Here is a 19,471-nt window from a genome sequence, read left to right as displayed (position 1 = left end):
TTTTGACAAATTTAATTATATTGCTTGATCACTCATGTCGACAAAAACTCAACCTAATCAATGTGAAGAATTCTAGTTCTATTGCAAGACAATCTGACATGAAAACATTTACACTACGTATGTGTATGAGTAATTTAATGATTCATATCAGATATTGGAAGTCTATTTAACAAAGATATAAAAAGAACAAATTTAGAACTTTTAAGCCGCGTACAAGATGTAATTTTGGCCAAGATGGAGTTAAATTAATTCCACGCACCATACTTCAGAAATATTATGTATATATGTTCCTGCAAGGAAAAAAAGACCGAAGTATTGATTAATTCTTAGTGCCGACTTATGACTCAAGAAAAAGGTGGAAATCTTTTAATGTTGACCGAGTAAAAAGTATGGCAGCATTCTTGAATCTTTTCCATATAAATAGGAAGAGAGCTCTGAAGTCGTTCTTCAAAACAAAAACAAAATAAAATGTCTCAGTTTGCTCTTCTTTTTTATTTCCTGATCACAGTTTCAGGTTTTAGGGAAGGAATTACAACATTTGGAATTGCCAATACAATCGAGAATGAATCCGGGATGGGAATACTAGGTGCTATTATCGACAACAGTTCTCGGATTGGCAAAGAAGAGAGAGTGGCAATTCAAATGGCACTGGATGATCATTTTGATTCCACTGGGAATCAGAGACTGGTTCTGCACGTAAGAAACTCTCAGAGGAAGCCCTTGCAGGCAGCTCTTGCAGGTAATTAAGCTTTCTAACCTTTCTTTATTTTTTATAACGGCAAATATTACGGGGAGGGGAGAATCGGACTGAAGACATCATATGCAGGGTAAGTTCTTTTTTTTTTTTTTTTTTTTTTTTTAAACAAACGATATTATCTACATTAAAAGAGATGGGTAGACTTAGCCTTACAACGAGTTAGCAATAATGTGGTTCAAATACCACTTCATCGTAGTACTAAGTGGCATAGGATAAATTCCCTTAACCACTTGAGTTACAAGACCTTCGACGCTTTATATGGTTAACTTAAGTTTATACCAAATGATTGAAAAATTACGCAAAACAAAATGGCAAGTTTACTTCTCAAAAAGTTGAAAATTGGTTTACTTGTGGCCTTAACTCTAAATCTTAAATAATTCTTCACGTGATCCTTTCATTACATGTACATAACTTAATTAATTATCTAAACCATGATGTGCAACAATTCTTCACATTCTCAAGAGATGTCCCACGTAGGTCCAAAAATTTAAAAACCTTACAAAGGCATATGAGGAATTGAACCACTTATCCTATCAGCAGGTAGCTTTAGGATTGGAATAACCTTAGCAATTTTCTTCACATCCCTATGTTGCTATCTTATCATAGAAACATGAGGCATATATCAAAAGCTATATAATTGTGTATTCTTCAATCTAGGAAATTTAGTGCATATAGGGATTGATGTATCATGCATCTATGCATTCATTTTTCTCTCTTCTTTGCTTTTAATTTTAGCTTGAAAAAACTCAATAGTAAGGTAAGTAATTGACTGTTGAAAGATGTGCCATTTTATCAATCTGCAGCTAAAGGTCTTATAGACGAGCAAAAAGTGCAAGCCATTCTAGGACCTCATACATGGGAAGAGACGTCATTAGTAGCTGAGGTTGGCAGTGAGACTCATACCCCAATTGTTTCATTTGCTGAGGCTAATCCAATATGGGCAGCTGAGCTGTGGCCCTTTCTGGTTCAAGCTTCCCGTAACCGGTTGAAACAAATGGAAGCAATTGCCGATATAGTTCAGTCTTGGGAATGGCATCAAGTCACTGTAATTTACGAAGATAGAGATTCTTCAGCCAATGAAGTCTTACCTCACCTCTCCGATGCCTTGAGACAAGTTGGTGCAGAAATTAGCCACCTGGTAGCTCTCCCTCCATTTGCTTCTTCTTCATTAATCACAGAGCTTGAGAAGATTCAAAACGACCAATGTAGAGTCTTTGTTGTGCATTTGTCTGCGCCATTGGCGGTGCAACTATTCGAAAAGGCAAAAGAAATGAAGATGATGGAAAAGGATTATGTATGGATCACCACTGATCCTATTACAAGCCTTGTCCACTCTTTTAATGCCTCCACCAGCTCCTCAATGCAAGGGATCATCGGAGTCAAGAGCTACTTCCCCGAAAGTGGGAACCAATTTAAGGATTTTGATCATAGGTTTCGAAAAAGGTTTAGTACGAAACATCCTGAAGACGGTAACAATGAGCCTGGAATCTTTGCAGCACAGGCTTATGATGCTGCAAGGGCAGTGGCTCAAGCTATGACAGAAAGCAGCAAAGGAAGGAAATTGTTAGCAAAACTTTTGCGAAGTGATTTTCATGGCTTAAGTGGAAGAATTAAGTTCAATGGCCAAAAATTAGCTCCGCAACATGTATTTCAAATCATCAATGTGAATGGAAAAAGTTACAGAGAAGTTGGATACTGGTCAGATGGATTAGGATTCTCAGAGACTATCGGTGCAGGTGCTACTAACAGATCTTCTATGAGATATTTGGGGCAAGTGTTTTGGCCAGGAGGGCCTTGGTATACTCCAAAAGGGTGGGCTGTACCAAGAACAAATGCAAACGTGCTGAGAATTGGTGTTCCGACAGGATCAACATTCAAACAGTATGTAAATGTGAAGAAAGATCCATTGGGAAATAACTTTTCTTTCAGTGGAATTGCAATAGATCTCTTCAAAACAACCGTAAATGAGCTGCCTTACCATTTGCCCTACGAGTTCTTTCCTTTCGAAGGAACGTATGATTCTTTGGTGAAGCAAATCCATTTGCATGTAAGATATTTACTTTCTGTAGTTAGTATCTTCATGCAGTTGGTTAATTAATCCAAATTGCATGCCAATATTTGATGTTTAATTTCATGGAATAATTAAGATCAATCAAACTTGTCATGCAGAAATTTGATGCTGTGGTTGGTGATGTAGCAATAGTGTCCCGGAGATATGAACACGCAGAATTCACGCAACCCTATACCGAATCAGGATTGATAATGATAGTTCCAGTCAGGTCCAAAACAAGTAACAAAGCTTGGTTATTCATGAAACCTTTCACAAAAGCAATGTGGGCACTTATAGGAGCCATCAATGTCTACAATGGCTTTGTTGTATGGCTGATAGAGCGAAACTACCGTCCCGAACTCAAAGGTTCTGTGCTAAATCAAATAGGAAGCTTGATTTGGCTATCTTTCACCACTCTCTTCTCCTTACAAGGTAAATTCGTAACCCACATTGATCATTGTTTAATTTCACTCTCTTCCTCTATTTTTTTTTTTTTTTTTTTTTTTTAAATTGTCTAAATACTACTCTATTTGATTTAACTGAGCAAAGGAGATAAGCTGCATAGCAATTTGTCTCGGATGACAATGGTGATCTGGCTATTTATGGCGCTAATCATCACGCAGACATACACCGCTAACCTTGCCAGCATGCTCACTGTCCAGCAGCTTGAACCTACCGTAGCAGATGTTGATGAACTGCTGCGAACCAACGCCATGGTTGGTTATTGTAAGGGATCCTTTATTTCAGCCTATCTAACGGAAGTCTTGCACTTCCACCACAACAATATTATGCAGTTTAACTCCATAGAAGAATATGCCTTAGCCCTCAGACGTAAAGTAATTGCTGCTGCTTTTCTCGACGCCCCTCTGGCAAAAGTATTCCTTGGAAAATACTGCAAAGCCTTTATGGCAGTGGGACCGACTTTCAAAGTTGGAGGATTTGGATTTGTAATTATCTAGCTTCTCACCAAGTTAATCTCTTCTGCATTCAAGGTAACCATATATTAACTAAGCTTTTATGCTACAGGTATTTCCAAAAGGGTCTATGTTGCTACCAAGTGTAACGGAAGCAATGTTAAAGGTAACCGAAAGGGGTGACCTTCTGACTTTAGAGAACAACATGCTGGCCTCTCTGAAGTGCTTGGATGCAGAAACAGATGGTGCTAATCCTAGTCTAAGTCCCAACAGCTTTTGGGTACTATTCGTACTCACAGGAGGGACATCAACAAGTGCTCTTGTGGTTTACATTTTTCGCATTAGTAAATCAATTCTTGTAGACAAAACCAACTGGAAGTTAATATTGGATGTAATGAAACGATGGGGAAATCCAAACAGAAGGTGCTCAAGAAAAGACAGCGATATTAATGAAGAAAGTCATCCATATCCTTCGAATGCATCTGCCTTGCAGGCTCAAGTCTAGACATTGATACCGTTTGCAACAAAATTAGATAACCGAAAAGATTTTTCCACGTAGATTAGGATAGAATTTAGTTTTGCATATAAAAGAGTACAACTTTAGCCACTGCATAGAAAACATAGGCCAACTCTCTAATCCATTACTTTGTGTAACACGTTACCGGCTAGCTACGAGTTCTTCTTTTCTTTTCGAACGGTTGGCTCGTATTCAATACCATAGAATAAACATTGTAAACTTGTAACAGTGTTTTTTAGTACTGAAACTTGTAACATAATTTTGTGAAAAAGAATAATCATCAGTCAAAGTCCCTAAAGTTGTGCATTATGTATTGCTTTAGGATTCAAAGTAGATAGTGCTCTACGTAGAACATTCCGCAGAATTGTTACTTGAAAGGTCTGATTCTCAAGAACCAGCAGTGGGCTTCCATCATTTTCTTCACCAACATGTCCCCATGATCAGCACCACATATAAGAAAGTTGGTAAACACAATGCGGTCTATATATATACATATATATATTTTGTTTTTTTTTTTGTCTTTTTGGTTTTGCTTCAGTTTCATCGATCTCCTCCGAAACTCCTAGCCATGGCAGAATCCGAAATGAAAAAAAATCATTTCATAATCTAATATAACATTGCTAGCCTAGATCATCACAATGGATTATCCTCAGTCCAGAAAAAATATTGATGCAGCTAAAGTAACCCTTTAGCAATCCCGTTGATAATGTGAAAACGCAAGGCCAATAAAAAATTAAATATATTCTGTTACTATGACTTGGTATACAAGTATACTTGCTATACAAGGTTTACATAAAAGGAGGGCTAGTCTAAATGATTTCATAAAGAATCAAGCAGAGATCACGAAAGATCTATACAACTAGGAACCGGAACCGGCCCCTAAAATCCGAAAATAATTCCATCGGCCATATTTGAGGAAACGAACTAGTATGGTCAAACTTTCTTAAACTCATAATCTCATTCCATCAATCTAGAGCGAAGAATTAATCTAAAGTCAAGATTTCTCCAACTGCAAGAATTCATGGATAGGAACAATTCAAAGGCCATTATTTTCTAAACTTTCAACAATTTAGACCAAAATTAGTCCCCATATTCTTAATCAAGCTGATAAGGAATGTAATTTTGTCTTGTCTTCCGAAAACAGTCCAAATAGGATGCATGAGGTAATGCTACTCGTCTATACATAAAAAAGATTCAAAATAATCCAAATGAACGATTCAAAGTAGGGACTGACATTTATGTACATAAGTGCAAGGTGGACCACAGAGGCATGCATGTATATAGATGTTACTTGGAAATTGATGCTGAATTGCTTGGAATCTAAGTAATATGAACAAAATGTTGATATCAATTACTTGGTTAACTCTCTAACTGTAAATAGATGTCCCAAGTTTGAATCCGCGCGTGTTCTTTCGTTAGTAGAAAAGGATTTGCAGTACGACTGCTTCAAAATATGCTTCGGAAAGTTCCCATGAATGCAGTTTATTTCTGATTTTCTCTTCTCTCTTTCTTCTACTGTCACATTTTTGTTGTCTTCTTCATGACCAGGAAGGTAATTAACCATTCATTCTGCAGATAAGTTTGGTCCTTACTGATGATCAAAAGTAAAAGAAATCTAGGAAAACCAATTCCTTGCATTGACCATGACACAAGAAAATCAGGGACCACGTTTAACATCTGAGTGATTATATAAGACCAATTGTATTTGTTATAAACATGAAAAGAATACGAACCAGTGTCTGCCATATTTGCACAGACTGGACAAGTTTCCCGCTTTGTTGTCCTTCATGGTCTTTGTTTTAATATTTAAACAAACGTTGAGGATTGATGGAAGTAGTGACAGAAGGAAGGACGACAATTTCGTAGGCATAGGTCATAAGAAGCATGAATTCTAGGGATAATTTTCATATATTGATATCGACAAGACTTACAGCTTTATACAAAGTCTTACATGATTTGTTTCCTATTCTATCTCCTACAAATAAGGCTAATTGATAACCTAACAGGTAAGTAAATATAATATTGACAAATCAATCTGAGATTCCTTTCTTAACACTCCCCCTCAAGTTGGAGTGTATGTTAATGACACCCAACTTGTTAAGTAATGTTTCAAATTGTGTCGAGCTTAATGGCTTGGTGAATATGTCTGCTAGTTGATCACCTGTCCGTATATATGACGTGCGTATCATTCCCTTTTGAATCTTCTCTCGTACTAGATGACAATCAATCTCTATGTGCTTTGTTCGTTCATGAAAAACGGGATTTGAAGCAATGTGTATAGCTGCTTGATTATCACAAAACAAGGACACTGGTTGATGATGATTCACTTCCAAATCCTTTAGAATATTCCGCAGCCATGTTATCTCACAACATGTAGTGGCCATAGACCGGTATTCGGCTTCGGCACTGGAGCGAGATACGGTAGTTTGCTTCTTAGTCTTCCATGAAATCGGTGCTTGGCCAAGCAACACGCAGTAACCAGTTATTGACCGCCTAGTGTCTCGGCATCTAGCCCAATCAGCATCACAAAATGCTTGTAACCGCAATGAACCTGTGGAAGGAAAGAAAATGCCTTGCCCAGGCGCTTGTTTGATGTATTTAAGTACCTTGTGTGCAGCATCTAAATGTGACTGCCGAGGCTTCTCCATGAACTAGCTCAACACATGTACCGCATAAGCCAAATCTGGTCTTGTGATGGTCAAATATATCAATCTACCCACAAGTCTTCGATATGAAGAAGGATCATCGAACAGTTTTCCTTCCAATTGCGTGAGAGCCAAATTTTGGTCTAAAGGAAACCTGGAAGGTTTTACTCCTAGAAAGCCGACATCATTCAGTATCTCCAGTGCATATTTACGTTGGCATATAGTGATTCCATGCTTCGATCTTGCAACTTCTATTCCCAAGAAATACTTGAGCACTCCCAAGTCTTTCAGTTTAAAACGATAGGAGAGAAATTGTTTGACTTTGTTAATCTCACCTAAGTCATTCCCTGCCAGTATGACATCGTCAACATAAACCAGTATAACAATGAATGTACCTTGATGCCGTCTAGTGAACAGCGAGTAATCAGACAAGGATTGTTGAAACCCAGCAGCCTTGAGAGCATTGGATAATTTGATGAACCATTGTCTCGAAGCTTGCTTTAAACCGTAGAGGGATTTATGCAACTTGCACACTCTAGTCTCCCCCTTGCGTCCGAAACCAGGAGGCAAAGACATGTAAACATCCTCTTCCAAGTCACCATGTAAGAAAGCATTGTTCACATCGAGCTGATGAAGGTGCCAGCCTTGCGAGGCTGCAACACTGAGAAGGACACGAACAGTAGTCAACTTAGCCACGGGAGCAAAAGTGTCACGGTAATCAATCCCTTCGACCTGATTGTATCTTTGGCAACAAGACAGGCTTTGTACCGTTCGATGGCGCCATCGGGTTTGAGCTTCACCTTATAGACCCATTTGCAACTAATGGGGCGTTTGCCCGAAGGAAGATGCACAAGCGTCCAGGTATGGTTGGCATGGAGGGCTGCACGTTCATGTTGCATGGCAGCACGCCAATGAGGATCCTTGACAGCCTGGGAGTAGCTAGTAGGTTCCTTATGGAGGGTGAGAAGAGCAACAAAGGTTTTATAGAGGGGTGAGAGACGAGTATAGGATAAGTGAGAAGAAAGTGGATGAGGGGTACCTGAGGACGCGCAACCACGTTCGTGGAAGATGATGTGGGAGCCGGCCGGGAAGGGAGAGACGCTTCGACGTGAAAGTCCTGCAAAAGGGAAGAAGGCTTGGTGGGGCGTGTGCTGCGTCGGGGTGGAGGTGGGGGTGGGGTGGGTGTAGGCGTGGAAGCAGATAAGGGTAAAGGTGTATCGGGAGCAGCTAAAGGAAGGGGCCGAGGGGAAGAGGGTGGTGGATTGGAGGGAGAAGGGTCATCAGAGGATGGGTCAGTGGGAGTGTGAGTGGGTGTGAAGGAAGGTTCTATGTCAAAGGAGAGCAAGGGCGCGGAAGGTGTGGTTTGAGGGGAGGAGGTAGGTGAGGTTGCTATCTGGGAGTAAGGAAAGTGATCTTCAAAGAAAATCACATCCCGGGAGAGAAAGACCTTTTGAAGTTGAAGATCAAAAAGTTTATAGCCTTTTGTGCTATAAGGGTATCCTAGAAAAATGCAACGACGAGCACGGGGATCAAACTTGGAGGGTTTGTGTGCATGAGTGGAGGCAAAACAAAGACACCCAAAGACCCGTAAGTGAGAATATGTGGGGGGTTTGTGAAACAGTTTTTCATATGGAGTTTGCCCATGAAGAAGTGGAGTGGGGGTTCGATTAATAAGATATGCGGAAGCAAGGATGGCATCCCCCCAAAATCTTTTAGGTAAGTGAGCTTGAAAAAGCAATGCACGAGCAACATTAAGTAAATGACGGTGCTTGCGTTCAGCGACACCATTTTGCTGGGGTGTGTGGACACAACTAGTTTGGTGAATAATGCCTTGGGAAGCATAAAATGCATCAAGTTTAAATTCGAGACCATTATCACTTCGAATCATTTTAACTTTAGTGTTAAATTGTGTGGCAACCATATGAATGAATCGAATGAGGAGGTCTTTGGTATCAGATTTATGTTTCATTAAATAGATCCATGTGCACCTAGTGTGATCATCAACAATAGTAAGAAAGTACTTTGCACCAGAAAGAGAAGAAACTTGGTAACCACCCCAAATGTCAACATGAATTAATTCAAAACAAGAAGTAGCAAACATGGAACGTAAAGGAAAAGGCAACCTTGTTTGTTTAGCCAAGGGGCAAATTAAACATGGAGTGGGATCACATGTTTTATTGGAGGAAAAGGGAAATAACATGGTAACTTTAGGTGACGGATGACCAAGGCGTTGGTGCCAAAGGTTGGGAGGAATGATTTGGATGGCATTGCATGTTCCTTTCTTCGGTGTGTCGAGATAGTAGAGTCCCTCCCGTTCAATTCCCGTCCCAATCATCTTCCCCGAGCGTAGGTCCTGAAGGACACAAAAATTGTTTAAGAAAAGAGTAACAGCAAGAGAATTATGAGCCAATTGACTAATGGAAATTAAATTTAACGTGAATATTGGAACACAAAGAACATTGTCAAGGATAAAGTCAGGGGAAAAAATGACTCGGCCAATGTGAGTGACCGTGGCAAGGGATCCATTGGGTAATTCAACAGTGTGATTTTGAACAGGCCTGGAGGATGTAAGGGACTCGGGGCTGCAAACTATGTGATCTGAGGCACCACTATCCAGGATCCAAACATTGTGCTTGCCATGACGCATGAATGAGAAAGCCTTACCTGAGAGGTCTTCGTGACTGGAAGAATTACCAACATGGTTGGCAAAAGAGGATTTGTTTTGATGCAACATCTTGAGGATTTGCTTGCAATCGTCTGGAGAGAATGGGAAGTTGGAAGTCCCCTTGTTGGTCACGGCAACTTGATTGCCTTTGGCAGAATGGCTTGGTTCGCTGTCTATGGCTGCTTTCCTTTTGCGGCAGTACTCGTACGAGTGACCCTTCCAACCACAGAAAGTACATTTAATATGTGCTCGGCAGTTTTTGGTGCTATGATTCGTCTTATTGCACTTGTCGCATCGTAAACCACCATCCTCATTTTTAGGTTCTCGGCTTCCACCCTTGACAGCGAATACAGCAGCTTCGGGTTGGGCAGTGCTTCTTCCACTTGAAACTTTGACTTGCCTCTCATGACGAAGAACAAGTGAGTAAGCCTTGTTTACGGTGGGCAAAGGCTCGAGAAGGAGGGTGTTGCTGCGAACGGTAGACTAAGATTCGTTCAAACCCATGAGGAACTTCATCGTCTTCTGTGTTTCAATGTAGGAGGTGATCTCCTTCTTTGTGTCACAACCACATGTGGGGACAGAGCATAACGCATCGCGTTCGTCCCAAAGACTTTTAAGTTTGGTGAAGTAGGAGCTCACGGTCATGGTGCCTTGTATGCAGTCGTGAATCTCGTTTTCAATGTGAAACAGTTGGACAATATTCACATGAGAAAATCTTTCGTGCAGATCAAGCCACATATGCCGTGCATCCTTGCAGTGAATGATGCTCCTAGAAATTTCCTTGGACATGGAACTGAGCAACCATGTCTTCACCAGATTGTTGCATCGATTCCATTGTTGTAATTCTTCAAATTGGTCTTCACGGGGCTGTTTGATTGTTCCATCAACACGCCCTAATTTGTTCTTGACCGTCAAGGCCATGGTCATGGATTGAACCCATGTACCATAGTTATCTTCCGCGAGAGGTTGAGGCACGAGAATCGCACCAGGTTGATCCGAGTGATGAAGAAAGAGTGGGTGATTAGGGTTTTCCCACTTTGGATGTGAAGTCATGCCTGAAGAGGTTGACTTTTCTGATTTGTCACCCATGGCTATGGTGGCTAGGGTTTGTGTTTGTTTCTTTGCTTTTTATTTGCCCAGAAATCGTTCGCTCTGATACCATCATAAGAAGCATGAATTGTAGGGATAATTTTCATATATTGATATCGACAAGACTTACAGCTTTATACAAAGTCTTACATGATTTGTTTCCTATTCTATCTCCTACAAATAAGGCTAATTGATAACCTAACAGGTAAGTAAATATAATATTGACAAATCAATCTGAGATTCCTTTCTTAACAATAGGTGCAAATGTAGATACGGGTTCTCAAATTGGTAAAGGGCAGAGAGTAGCAATGCAGATGGCAGTGGATGACTTTAAAGTTTGGTTTTCCTCCACTGCTATTAAACTGTGTTTTGAAAATTTGAAACTGAAAAGGAACACAACACAGATTTGTTACACAGCGTATTATTCTAACGATTGTAAGGACGACAATGATATAAATGTTGCAAAGAAAATTCAAGGGGCTAGCCAAAGTTGACCGTTAAACTCTTTTGATCAGCTTATAAACAAATTACAAGTTAAAAGTTAAAAGTTTCATGCTTACAAATTTACAGTATTCTTATCTTGATTTTTGAGAATTGTGATTCAATTGATTGAATCTTTATCCTTGTAAAGTTATTCTTACATGTAGTATCAGAGCCCTAGGTTCTAATTAATCATTGAATTCGATTCATAAAATCTTTTATTTTGCTCGAAAAGATACAAAACTGGGATCGAAGGTTGAGTTAAAAAAAAAATAACTCTGCCAATAAACGGTGCCGTTTCGTTAAAGAGCCGTTATAACTCTGAAAAGGTTCTTTTAAAAATTTGACCATTATGTTTTGGGTTTTTGAGTTTGTTGTTTGTTATTCGAGAAGTTCTCCTTGCGAACTTTACCCCTTAGTTCTGGTTTCAATTCAAAGTTTGATGCTAAAGATTAACAACCGTAAGAAATTGATTTTGAAAAGGTATGTTTTCATTCCATGTAAAACTAAATTCACTCGACATTGATGGCAATATTAGGATAAAATGATTGAATAACTAAGTTTATATGCTGGCTCAATTCGTTTTTTCAAGCTTAATATATTATGTAGTTGTTATAATGCTTCCGCTGCTATAATTAGCACAAAAGCTTTGAACTTTTACGGATTGGTGTGTGTCCTATCATTGCATATTGTATTTTGTGTTAACCAAGTTTTGCAGCATCAAACTTAAAGAAGTTCTGCATATTTTGTGCGATTTACTTTAGTGATCTTGAATTGTTTTTTTTCTATATATGTCTTCAATATGAAAGGCTATATATATGATTAAGTTGATTCAATGAACTCAATTTGTGTTGAGAAAGACCGAAATCAGGAATCATTATAGATTCAAAGTTCTGATTTCATTGATGTCTTCTGCAGTTTCATTAAAGTCAATCAGTTTAGGTGTAGTACCAATACTCACTGGTGGGAGCAATTACAAGAAGTGGAGAAGAGAAATTGAGTTGCTTTTGACACTAAATGAGTTTGATATTGCACTTGACATGCCAAAGCCTGCAGCATTGACCGATAAAAGCACAAAGAGTGAGAAGGCTGAGTTTAAGAGATGGACTACGGCTAATAAAGTGGCTCTATCCATTCTTGAAAGTGGCATGACAGACACGGTGCGAGGAGGAATCAAGAAGTGTGAACTAGCAAAGAATTATCTAAATGCTGTGGAGAACAAATTTAAAGAATCTGAAAAGGCTGAAATTGCTCAGCACATGTTCCTTTTGACATCTTACAAATTCGAGGGTGGAGGTTCAATCTGAGAACATATTATGAAGATGACCAATGCAGCTGAGAAACTTAATTAAATGGATGTCAACATTGGGGAAAAGTAATTGGTGTTCATGATTCTACAAGCATTGCCACAAAAGTTCAATCAACTAAAAGTGTCTTATAACACTCAAGACAAGACTTGGACAGTGTATAAATTGATTGCTCAGTGTGTCCAAGAAGAAAACCGCCAAAAACAAGAAAATAAACTGAAGCTGTCAATTATGTGCAAATTGCAAAGGGAAAGAATGACATTAATCTGGTAATGCTTCTAAACCTAAGCAACATGATAAGTCTGTTATATCTGCTAAAAATTCCAACTCCTCTAAATCTAATAATTTTAAGGTCAAAGTTAAAAACATTGAAAAGATTAGGTGTCATCATTGCAAATTTAAAGGTCACTATAGGAGGGACTGTGAAATTTTCAAGGATTGGTTAAGGGCTAAAGGAAAAGCTAATGTCTATGTGTGTGAGGAGTCGAATCTCATTGATATTCCTGCTAACTCTTGGTGGTTTGATAGTGGTTCATCTGTTCATATCACTAATTCCTTACATGGTTTTGAAAAACAAAAGAAAACAAATTGTTTTCATGTTTTTGTTGGTGAGGGAACCAAAGTGTCTGTCAAAGCCATTGGTATAGTTAAATTGAAATTATCTACTGGCATAATAATGCGATTGAATGATGTTCTGTTTGTGCCTGCAATGAGAGGAAACCTACTTTCAGCATCAAAGTTAGTGAAACAAGGCTATGTTTTCATGGGAGACAATGAATGTGTCAAGTTCTTTAGAAAAGGTTCTCTACAAGGAAAAGCTTTTATGCATGACCAACTTTGGAAAATAGATTGCACTGTAGAAACTGACCATTTACATGTCTTAAGTACTGCAACCAAAAGAATACATGGTTTTGATCAAACTTTCATTCTTTGGCACAAAACATTAGGACACATTTCAAAAGAAAAGGTTTTTCAATTGTCCAAAATGAACTTGATTCCGACTGTTGATTTCAAGAGTGCAATTGAGTGTGTTGATTGTATGAAAGGAAAGATGACAAATATTAGGAAACGATGCTAAAAGAAGTCATGGCCTGTTAGAAATCATACATGCAGATGTTTGTGGACCTTTTCCTATCAAAACCATATGTAGGAACTCTTATTTTGTGAATTTCATTGATGACTACTCTAAATACAGTTATGTTTTCCTCATTAGTGAGAAGTCTTCAGTCCTTGAATGTTTCAAAACCTTCAAAAGTGAAGTTGAAAAACAATTAGACCGTGTGATTAAAATTGTTAGATCAGATAGAGGAGGGGAATATTTTGGCAGGCACACAAAAGCTAGACAGAAAAATGGTCTTTTTGCATGTTTTCTTGAAGGCTAAGGCATTGTAGCATAATACACCACTCCTGGCACACCCCCAACAAAATGGAGTGGCAGAGAAGAGAAATAGAACTCTCATGGGGATGGTGAGAAGCATGATTTCTAGGTCCAAACATCCTAGTTTCCTTTGGGGAGAGGCATTAAAGACAAAAAATTATATACTTAATAAAGTGTCATCTAAAGCTGTGTCTGAGACACCATTTGAGCTGTGAAATGGAAGACAACCAAGTTTCGATCATTTTCATGTTTGGAGATGTAAGGCAGAAGTGAGGTTTTACAATTCAAGTGAAAAGAAATTAGATTCCATGATCACTATCTGTTCTTCGTTGGTTATTCTGAGAAGTCAAAAGGCTTTAAGTTTTTCTGCACTCAAGCAAACACCAGAATACAAGAAACTCTTAATGATACCTTTCTAGAAGATGAAGATGTTTCGAATTTAGTTTAAGAAAATTTTGAGTTTGAAGAAGCAAGGCAAATGGAAGATGATTCCTCACGGTTAGACTATAATCACATACCAGTTTTCCTGAGATTAATGACGTAATGGGTGACACTGAGATTCTAAGAGAAACTGTGAATGAGGAAGATCAAAACAATGCTTTTGTTAATCAAAATCCAGCCACTAAGAATCAGGCAACCAATTCTAATGCTCCTACCAACTCACTTAATCATCAAAATTTGAGGAAATCCAACAGAATAAAAAAGCCAGTTATTTCTTCAGACTATGTGTACTTTCAAGTAGGGGTGGTTCGGTATGGGATACCATACCGAAACTAGTATCCCGAATCCCAAACCAAAATTTTTCGGGACGGGAATTTGAAGACCAATCCCAAACCAAATTTTCGGGAATCCCGAAATATTTTCGGGATTTTGGGACAAATCGGGAATCCCAAATTGAAATATGAATTTATGAATTGTTCTTCAAATATATAATTCAAGAACACATTCATGAACTAGGAATTTCATTTCATTCACACTACCATTTAATTGAACACTGACATGCCTGACTGTTTTTATAATAGTCAAAATTCAAATTAATTAAACCCTTTTTGCAATATGTTGAGAGACAAAAGAATCAAACCTTCTAAAATCATCATCCATGGCAGCAGCAATAATAAAATCCACATGAATATCAAACAAAACATGAAAAATATGCAAGGTGTAGGGCATTCCAGGTTGTAGAGCATGAATTAGAAACTACTAGCATCAATTATAAAAGAATAATATATATAATAATTAATATTATATATTTTCGGTTCGGTATGGGATTCCCGAAATATCGAGAAGCCAATCCCAAATCCCATACCGAAATTTTGGGATCGGTTCGGGATAGCATCCCGAAAATTTCGGGAATTTCGGTTTGGGAAATTTTTGGTTTAGGATCGGGATTTTTTCGGTTCGGTTCGGGATTTTTGGGAATTTTTTCCACCCCTACTTTCAAGAGATAGTTTGATTTTGGAGACATTGATGATCCTATGACATATCACCAAGCCATGCAGAGTTCTTAAAAGGTTTTATGGCAAGCGACAATGAAATAAGAACTCAATTCAATGTCCAAGAACTCTGTTTGGTCTTTTGGTGAAATTCCCACCTAATATCAAAGCAATTGGTTGCAAATGGGTATTCAAAACCAAAAATGATGATGAGGGAAGGATCGAGAGATATAAAGCAAGGCTTGTTGCAAAGGGTTTTACACAAAGGGAAGGGGTTGATTACAATGACACTTTTTCCCCTGTGTCTTCCAAGGATTCAATGAGAGTTATCATAGCTTTAACAGCACATTTTGATTTAGAATTGCACCAAATGGATGTCAAGAATGAAGATATTTTCATGGCTCAACCTCCTGGACCTATTGAAAGAGGGAAAGAAGATATGGTTTGCAAGTTATAGAAGTCAATTTATGGAGTAAAACAGGCATCCAGGCAATGGTTCTTAAAATTTGATCAAGTTGTTACTTCACATGGTTTCATAGAAAATCAGATGGATGATTGCATCTATCTCAAAACAAGAGGATCAAAATTCATTCTCCTTGTTCTCTATGTCAATGACATCTTACTTGCAAGTTTGGACAGACAACTATTGAATGAAACCAAGCACATGTTGAGCACAAACTTTGAAATGAAGGATCTTGGAGAAGCCTATTATGTTTTGGGAATTGAGATAGTTCGAGATAGGCAGAGAAGATTTCTTGGATTATCTCATAAAGGCTATATTGAAAGAGTACTCAACAGGTTTAACATGTAAAAATGCAATAAGCCTGATGTTCTAGTGAACAAGGGAGATAAGTTTTCCCAAGATCAGTGTCCAAAGAGTGAGCATGAAATTGAATTGATGAAGATGAAGCCTTATGCTTCATTAGTTGGCAGTTTTATGTATGCTAACATTTGCACTAGGCCGAATTTGGCATTCATTATTGGTCTTTTGGGAAGGTTTCAATCAAATCCTGGAAAAGTTCATTGGGTGGCAGCAAAGAAGGTGCTGAGATACTTGCAAAGAACTAAGGATTTTATGTTAGTTTATGGCAGAGATGATTCATTGGAATTAGTTGGATTCACTAATTCAGACCTTGCTTGACATGCCCCGATCCCGATATTCCCTGAATACCAGGATAGGCACGTGTTGGCCGACACCCTAGGATGACAAAAGCCATTTATTGAGTGCAAATGCTGAAAACAAGGGATAGATAAGACTTATAAATATAAAAGAATAATGAATATGAATTTAAGGAACGTGTTCAGAGCACACATCTAATCTAAAATGCTAAAGGAAAATAATATAAAATTGAATAAATAAAAGAATGGGTCCTACACCGAGAGGACTCAAAGATGCTGATGCGGAAGTGCCTTAATGCCGGAATTGTATGCCTCGATTCTAAGTCCTAAAGGGAGCGCAAAACAAACATGAGTGGACCAAGTTGATATATATATATATATATAATAAAACATTTATCAATATACTAACCCCCAGATTTTATGAAAACACATAAATTATGATAAACATAGGTTTTTCGAAACCTAACATGTCGTGCAATGTCTCAAATCATAACTTGTATATATAATAATCACTAATGAATGTCCGATAACCCCCAGGCCACATGCCGGCTCTCCGTCCCTGTGCTAATAGCCAGAGGAAACACACTCCAGGCTCTATGCCAACACCAAACCGTTGCCCGGGACAAACCGGAAACTATCCCTACGTCCCGTAACGGAATAAGGACAACCAGGTAAGTACAAAACCATTGAACATACATATATTGAAAAGCAACTTCATAGTATAAAGTCATCCATCATCTATACTATAAAGAGATGTTCTAAACATGTTCTAAATATCATATCGTCATCCATCAGATATTCTATAAGAACACGGGTTATAGGAAAAATAGTAATAATTCAAACTAGCCTCAGTGAGCATGTTATCTCATAAAACGTTTCATAAAACATAGTCATCAAATCATGCTTTTCATGTATGCATTTCTACAATCAAAACATGCATTTTTAGAGGGGTCCATTCACAGTACTTAGCTGCCGAAGAGCCACGCAAACTAGCAGAGACAGAATGCCACAATAAATTGCCCCTAAGCACATAAAGGGTACATTTAATCAAACTCTACTCAAACGATTTAATTTGGGGAAACAGACATCAAAAACGGGTCCAGGACATCGAAATTAGCCTAGGAGGGGTCTCCGCATGAAATCCAAAAAGTCAACGATCAAAGTCAAAGTCAATGGATCCGGATCAAGGGTTTTGGGTTGGATCAGGTTGGGCCTAGGGCTTTAAGGATTTAAAGGGTTAAGGGTTTTGGGTTTTAAAGGGTTAAAGGTTTAGGATGCACGGGCCTAAGGCCTAAATGGAAATGGCCCAAAGGCCTGGGTTTGGATTTCAGACTTGGGCTTGGGTAATTGGGTTGGACCTTGGGTTAATGGATCAGGTTGACCCATTTTCAGGCCAAGGTTTTGACCGGTTTCTGGACAAACTTCAAACGTCCATAACTTCTTCGATACTCAATGAAATTGAGTGAAACAAAAAGGAAAGTTGTAGTACTCAGCGAGACGAAGAGATTGATACCTTGCATGCCAGCCAACTCGCCATGGTTCGGCCATAAATTGCCTCGAAAGGGGCGGTGCTCGCCGGAAAATTTGGAAAAGCTACTCCAAGCTATTTTTTGCTATTCAAACGTATACACAACTTAAAAAAGGTTTCGATCTAACCTTAAAACACATCCCAAGGGTTTCTAGAAGCTTACCAATGTCAGAAAAATACGAAACACAACGGAGAAGATGATGAACAGTACCAGCCGAAAGGAAAAGAAGGGTTTGTGGTGTTCTTTCTTTGAATCTTAGTTCGCAAGGGTGATGGTGATGGTGTTGAAGGTAAATGGTAAGGGTGTGCGTGTGGGTGGATCAGAGGGTGAGAGGGTTTCGAGAGAGAGAAGGGAGAGATCACAGAGGGAGAATGAGAGAGAAAAGAGAACTGAGAGAGAAGAGAGAGAGAGAAACTTTTCAGAAAAAATAAAAGAAAAAGAAAATATCCCCTAAACTTAGTGAAAATACAAAAATACCTTTTTTCTTCCGTAAATCCCGGGACAAGTTGTTACAATCTACCCCCCTTAAAAGAATTTCGTCCCAAAATTTAAAATAATTTGCTACACTGAAGAACTCAAAAATAGGAAGAAGAATATATGTATAAAAAGAAATCAAGTTAGAGTGGGTGCATCAAAGAGAATATGCCACACCGTCGTGAGCGGGTTGCAAAATCCTCTATCATGCCTCCAAGCTCTTACTTTCTTCCCCATCAATGTAGAAGTAGAAACATACTTTATAGAGATATAAAACTGAAAACATATATTGACGTAAGGTCAAAAATAAGTACACAAATACGATAATGTTAAAATAGATACGTACTAACATATAGGTCAAAAATTCGTGCTAAACTTAAAACGGAAATACTTCCCCCAAAACATTTGTAACGTCAAAAACAAATAACTAAAGTAAAGGAAGTTAAAATACCTACACTGAAAATTCAAAATTGAAAAATGAGAGTGGGTCTCGCGTAAGTATACGAATGTCACGTACTTCGAGAAAATGTGTGTTTTTGGGTCGAGCTCCAACAATCGCAAATTCGTAACAACTACCGTAGACGGGTCTTCTTTCCCACTTGCTTAACGAACCCAACGAATAAGTTTTCAATACCACAGTTGGCCGCCCGCGATATCGATCACACATTTGTTGTCTCCGTAAGCAAGCAGTAATTTCCTGAGGGTGCACAATTTCATATGTCGTAAATTCGATCCTCTAAATACCAGTTCACAATATTCCTTTGTCAACCAGTATAGCCAATAGAAAACTCTCGTAACATGTCGCAAAAAATGCCATACTCAAATCGAACAAAACAGAAACTGTCGTTGTAAAACTCTATCCAGCACCCAGCATACTATCCTCCTCAGTTCTTCCAAATGTGACCAACTACTCAAGTGTTTTGCCAACAAAGAACCCATTTGAAAATTGTACCTTGGGATTCAAGAGTGGCTACCATGTTAGTAGTAGACCTAAAAGCTTGAGCCAAGCAACAAAAAATGAGAAGTCACTTTCCCCAACAAGCAGTATCTTTAGGGAGTTGTTGCAGTGCTCAAACCACTTCTCCATTTTTGCTTAGTTGCAGATTTCTAGTCA

General features: G+C 38.5%; 1 protein-coding gene across 1 annotated transcript; it reads left to right on the top strand.

Annotated features, from left to right (window-relative positions):
- Positions 1–478: 478 nt before the first annotated feature.
- On the top strand, positions 479–4,525 carry LOC137741421 (glutamate receptor 2.8-like). The gene is made up of 5 exons (XM_068481138.2): positions 479–739; positions 1,561–2,804; positions 2,927–3,239; positions 3,357–3,754; positions 3,834–4,525. The coding sequence occupies exons 1-5, from the start codon at positions 574–576 to the stop codon at positions 4,224–4,226; spliced, it is 2,514 nt and encodes an 837-aa protein (XP_068337239.2). The 5' UTR covers positions 479–573; the 3' UTR covers positions 4,227–4,525.
- Positions 4,526–19,471: the final 14,946 nt, after the last annotated feature.

Source organism: Pyrus communis, chromosome 11 (assembly GCF_041283825.1).
Source record: "Pyrus communis isolate YQ-2024b chromosome 11, ASM4128382v1, whole genome shotgun sequence".
Classification (NCBI taxonomy): domain Eukaryota; kingdom Viridiplantae; phylum Streptophyta; class Magnoliopsida; order Rosales; family Rosaceae; genus Pyrus; species Pyrus communis.
Note: the sequence above shows the minus strand (reverse complement) of the source record. Positions and strands in the feature narration are given on the sequence as shown.